Genomic DNA, 6,125 nt, shown 5'->3' on the forward strand with positions numbered 1-6,125 from the left:
TAAATGGAACCAAAATTTGTAAGGGTAAATAGAGCACAATGACAAATGGGACAAATGATCAATGTCATACAAACCACCAATCAAATGACAAGGATCTATTCAGGCGTTATATAAATACATATATCTATATATATATATATCTACATATGTATAGCGACACAAGAGTATAAGTCTCCCCCTTTTTCCATATGTGGAAGTCACTTTGTATAACAGCTTCTACAGCCTGTGCTGTTACTGAACATAAGCACTTTTAAATTCCAAAAATAAGCAAGATGGACAAATAAATATGTGACGGACGACATATTACATATTATCTCAGAGTTTTGACAAAAGAAATCAGATGCACACAGATTGCTGGCATTGGAAACACTACAATAAAAACATGAGTCCATATAATTTTTTGAATCAGCTTTTTAATTTGGGATTTTTGTGCATTGTTATAGTGTGCTCACTTACCTCTGAGGTGGCATACATGCCTCTGGGTCCTCGGCCTTTGAGATCGAGAGACACCTGGAAAATTTTACCACATTACACCCATTTTGGTGTCTCTTCACTGAATTCCTGTCTCTGAGATCAGATTTTAAGGCTCTGTTCTTAACCTATGAAATTATTCATGGACTAGCACCTCCCTATTTAGCTGACCTAGTCAAACCCTATGTACTGGCCCGGGCTCTGCATTCTCAGGGTGCAGGACTACTTTGTGTCCCTAGGGTGAATAAAAAGTCTGCGGGTCACAGAGCCTTCTCTTATTGTGCCCCTGTTTTGTGGAATGATCTCCCTGCATCAGTAAAGCAGTCAGATTCTGTAGAGACTTTCAGGTCCAGACTTAAGACACATTTATTCTCCCTTTCATTTGGCTAGTATACTGGCATAGTATGGTACTATGATTCTCAGCCTTTTAAATTCATCTTATTAGTAAACAGCGGGTCTCGGCCTCAAGTCTGGGTCTGTTAGTGAAGCTAAGGGCTAGTGACCGGTGATCACCTTAGTATTTCATCTGTTTTCATGTTGCTTATTGCTGGTGAATTATACCTTAAGTGTAGTTTTTCTGGCTGACTGATTCTGTTTTCTTTTTCTCTCTGTCCGAGATGCGGCTGGATCCACGTGCTGGATTGGATGATTTTTGTGGCAGACGTGGGATGGACTCTGTTGTATAGGAACAGATGCAATGAGTGGCTCAGTGAACCCTCCTCCCCAACCCCCTACCCTCCTGACGGTGGCTGGATGCTTGCATGGACATTTGTCAATTGTTGTTGTGTTGTGTTCTGTATTGTAAACATTTTTGTAGAATGGCCCAAGCAGTGGGTTACACATTTGAGTCTGGTCTGCTTGAGGTTTCTTCCTCAGTATCATCAGAGGGAGTTTTCCCTACCACTGTCGCCTGTGTGCTTGTTCTAGGGGTTGGTAAAGTTAGACCTTACTTGTGTGAAGTGTCTTGAGGCAGCTTTGTTGTGATTTGGCGCTATATAAACTAAATAAATTCAATTAAATTGAATTGAATTGCAAACATAGGTCCAAGTCTTTATGGCCCTGGTGCTGTCTGTGTTGCTGTATGGTTGTGAGACTTGGACACTAACTACTGACCGAAGGTGAAGACTGGACATCTTTGATATTTGGGCCCGTATCCGCGAAGCAACTCAAAGTCAAAGAGCTCCTAACAGCCTAAAATTTCCTGACAAGGAATCTTAGCCTAAGAGTCAGCCAGCAAGTATCTGAGAGCAACTCTGAGCAAGGAGGGAACAGAAACTCCTATCTTTGTGAGGAGGTGGGGTTGACCCCGTTGCTAGGTATGACGCAGTCCTCTAAAAGCTGTAATTGGTTGGAAAGGGGAGGAGAAATAAAAAAAACAAACGTGCTCCGCCCTCCTAGTCATGAATAGACAGTGAAATCCCCCGATCATATAAGCTGAACTGTTGTGTGGGCCGCTGAAGAGGAGGTACTGCTGGCCCACCACCACCAGTCGGCGCCCTGCTTGGAGTGCGGGCTTCAAGCATGAGAGGGCGCCGAGACAGAGAGTGACAGCTGTCACTCATTTACACCAGCTGTCACCAATCACCTGCAGCTCTACAAAAGCCGGATCATTACTCCACCTCCTCGCAGAGAAATCTACTACCGTCAAAGGTAATCTTCTCTGCTGTATCTAACGATATTATTATCATTATTATTCTGCTTCGCAGCCGTGTTCCTGCATCTCAGTCCCTGCTGGAGTGGTATACAGTGAGAGTCAGCGACGTCCTCACCTCTCACTCCTCCTAAGGAAGCGACTGACAGGAGCTGCACGTTTGTTCTTTATTGGAGGTGGAGGTTCTCCCTCCTGAAGGAACTAGTTCCAAGGATTACTGGGTGTGTGGATACACACTCACCTTAACTGTTTTGTCATCTTCTGCCAGCAGTACCAGGGTCTGCAACAGAAGACGGTGACCACCTGGGGACTCAGGACTTGGCGGCTCCGGTGTTCTTCAGGCCGTTGGTGGTGGAAGCTGTGTGGGTCCCGGCTCTCAGATCGCCAGAGGTCTCCTATCTTCGAGCCTGCCCGCACGTCACCTTGTGTACGATTGGCACTATCTGTATCTGTATTTAGTTGTGCGATTCACAACATTAAATTGTTACTCTTTGTCTTATCCATTGTCCGTTCTTTTGCGCCCCCTGTTGCGGGTTCGTGTTACGACCCTTTCCCAACATGAACCCCATTAAGACGTGTAATCATGAAGATAACTTTGTTATGATGATGAAACCCACCAAGATTAAATGAATTGTTACACACCTTGAAAATGTTTGAACGTACCTCATTCACATGCCAATTGTCTATATATTAAAAGCGTGCATGCGTAAGTTTTAGTATGTTCATTGTGAGTACATATTATAATTGTAAATATCTTAAAAACACATGCATGGTACAAGAAAGTGAAAACACTTATTTTCATTGTGGCCCATTTGACAAAATAGAAGTAATAAATGAAAACAATAATATTAATAACACCAATAATAATAATCATGATAAAAATAACGATAATTAAAAAATAATGATAATATTAACAGTTTGTATATGATAACAAAAACCTACACAATTTATAGATACATTAAGACAGTAAATTAATATAATTATGTAGATCAAGCCGGTAGTGTGTTACTGATTCACTGTCATCCTACATGTGGAGAAAATCTCTGCTTCCTCTGTCTTTCTGCCATCTTCTCTGCTTAAGATACTCTTAGGCTTCTTCAAAGTCCTCCTCCCTACTCTTACCAGTTTGGCACCATATGAGCGTTCTTAAGGCCTAAAGTGCTATGTGGACAACTTTCATCTTACCAAAGGAAAATTCGAAGAAATGTCTAAGAATTCGAAGAATTATAATATTTTTCTTAAAATAATGCCACTATGAACTATTTTTTAGCCTTAGGCTGTTTCATGGTTACGGGCCCAAGTCTCTTTGGAAGATCCTTGGGTACCACTGGAATGACTTTGTACCAAATGCGCAGTTACTAGGAGAGATTAGGATGAGGAGTATCACTTGCATTGTGAAGGAGCGTCAGCTACGACATTTTGGCCATGAGAAACACAGTAGCTGGATAAGGCCAAGGGGACTCCCAAGTTTCACCTGGCTGGAGCAGATAGATAGTTATTTTAGAGATGTGGAAATGGACCAGTTATCTGCCTCGGTGGTTGCCATCCAGCACACAAGACTCTCAGTGCTCCCAAACTTGACATGACCTGTTATAGTGGACTTTGTGGTGTTTCGTCTTTTGTCATTGGAGTTTATTTTATTTAGTGTTTTCATTCCCGGGAAAGCCTTCAATAAATCTTTATTATTATTATTAGTAGTAGTAGTAGTAGTAGTATTGATAACAAATGCATCATTTTTCTGTATATGTCGCACCACAGTATGCTGCAGGACCTTCCAAACTAGTAGGTAAAATGTTAATACTATCCAGTTTCTTTCACATCTTACTCTAAACTATAACTGTCTGTTTTTGAAAGAATTCATACTTTTATAGCAAGGTTTTATACAATGTGCCCTTCCAATATGATACCATCGTTATGGGCCCACTAACTGTTTCACAGAGATGAATCCAGTAAATTACCTTGAATGTAAATGAGATTTGGTTAGTGATTTTGCTGTCAAATTATGTGTGGCAATGTTGTAGTCTGATAAAATGCTGCAAATCTCTTATGTTGTAGGTATTTTATAGCCTTTTTTTTTATCTTATCACAGAGTTTCTGTGCTTTTATACACTTATTTTTACAGTTAATCAGACCCCAGCTTCCCTCGTGCAGCAGCTTTCTTCTTTACGTATGGAGAAGCAACAGGAGGACCCAGCAGTGCAAATTAATTTTTGCAGTGTAGGGCACAGGAAAAAGGATTTGATCCAGGTAATCTCCTCCACATTTGTGCAGCCACAGAGGCCGGAGTACCAGCTGGAGGTGAGGACTGACAACACGAGAGCTCCTCGCAGCGTGGAGCTGACAGTGGAGCTGCCAAAACTTTGCTCCATGTCCAACTGCCAGCTAAGAATTTCCAAGGTCAGTGCTTACGCTTTAGTCTGTACCATTTTATAATGAACTGATTTTGAATCCAGTGAAGCAGTTTGATGCCATAATGTTTTCTATATTCTGCAGGATGATGTCTTGCTGGAAGTAGAGGATCTTTATTATTTACTGTTGGAGTTTCCAAATCCAGTAAATGAAGACAGTGCATCTGCCACCTTTAATAAGAAAACACGTAGGCTCACTTTGAATGTGGATGTTTTGTGACACATCTCATTTTAAAAACTAAAGCCACTTAGTCTGAAATGGTTTGCCATAGCGGAACTTTACACTTACTGATCTCTAGGAGACGTCCAGCCGCCCTGCTGCAAATTCTGTTCCGGCAAAGTAAAGACAGCAAATCCAACCAAGTTTATTACAAAATAAATCTACTGAGTGCTTAAATATTACCAGTCGGCCTTGTCTGTAACATACAATGAAACATAAGCCTTTAATGTCAGAGACAGTGCGAATGAGTGTGTTTGTCTGTGTGTCGGTGCTGTGATAGACTGGCAGCCTGTCTGGGGTGTTCCCCTCCTCTCACCTGATGACTGCTGGGAGAGGCTCCAGAAATTAAATCGACTGTGATATATTTAAAAGTCCAGTGTACTGTCGGCCCTGAGGCCTATTGGTGCTGGTGCTTATCCTGAGATAACGTACTGTGAACTGTATGAGAGGCTAAGGTTGCTCCTGGATGGGGCGCCTGGCTGGTTCCCATTTACAGATGAAATGTCTTGATATGTCCAAAATACATGACAGTATGTAGCTGCTTCCATCAATCAAATAGGGTGCTGGCTGATATAGCAGAGTGTCAAAAATCTCTGAAATGCTGGAGAAGGCTTGCTCATTGTAGAAATTCAACATAACTTTGCGATTTCTTCACTTGCTACTGGTGTGTTATCAAGACAGGTTTTACATAGTCCTTTACATTTCTACATATTTCTTAATGCCCAAGGGGTTCAGAGGAGGTGGTGCATACAATCAATTTCAATTTATTTTCATTTATATAGTGTGAAATCACAACAGAGTTGCCTCAAGGCAGTTCACACACGTAAGGTCTGACCTTACTAACCCCCAGAGCAGCAGTGGTAAGGAAAAACTCCCTCTGAAGAAGAAACCTCAAGCAGACCAGACTTAAAGGGGTGACCCTTGCATGGGCCATGCTACAGACATACAGTAGTGTTCAGAATAATAGTAGTGCTATGTGACTAAAAAGATTAATCCAGGTTTTGAGTGTATTTCTTATTGTTACATGGGAAACAAGGTACCAGTAGATTCAGTAGATTCTCACAAATCAAACAAGACCAAGCGTTCATGATATGCACACTCTTAAGGCTATGAAATTGGGCTATTAGTAAAAAAAAAAGTAGAAAAGGGGGTGTTCACAATAATAGTAGCATCTGCTGTTGACGCTACAAACTCAAAACTATTATGTTCAAACTGCTTTTTTAGCAATCCTGTGAATCACTAAACTAGTATTTAGTTGTATAACCACAGTTTTTCATGATTTCTTCACATCTGCAAGGCATTAATTTTGTTGGTTTGGAACCAAGATTTGCTCATTTACTAGTGTGCCAGGGGTCATTGTCTTGTTGAAACACCC

General features: G+C 41.3%; 1 protein-coding gene across 1 annotated transcript in view; it reads left to right on the plus strand.

Annotated features, from left to right (window-relative positions):
- pih1d2 (PIH1 domain containing 2) overlaps positions 1–4,932 on the plus strand; it is a 29,711-nt gene extending 24,779 nt beyond the window's left edge. The window contains exons 4-5 of the mRNA XM_034169139.1: positions 4,245–4,519; positions 4,616–4,932. Of these exons, the coding sequence (XP_034025030.1) occupies positions 4,245–4,519; positions 4,616–4,750 (410 nt within the window). The 3' untranslated portion in view covers positions 4,751–4,932. The remainder of the gene's footprint in view (positions 1–4,244; positions 4,520–4,615) is intronic.
- The last annotated feature ends 1,193 nt before the right edge of the window (positions 4,933–6,125 follow it).

Source organism: Thalassophryne amazonica, chromosome 4 (genome assembly GCF_902500255.1).
Source record: "Thalassophryne amazonica chromosome 4, fThaAma1.1, whole genome shotgun sequence".
NCBI lineage: Eukaryota > Metazoa > Chordata > Actinopteri > Batrachoidiformes > Batrachoididae > Thalassophryne > Thalassophryne amazonica.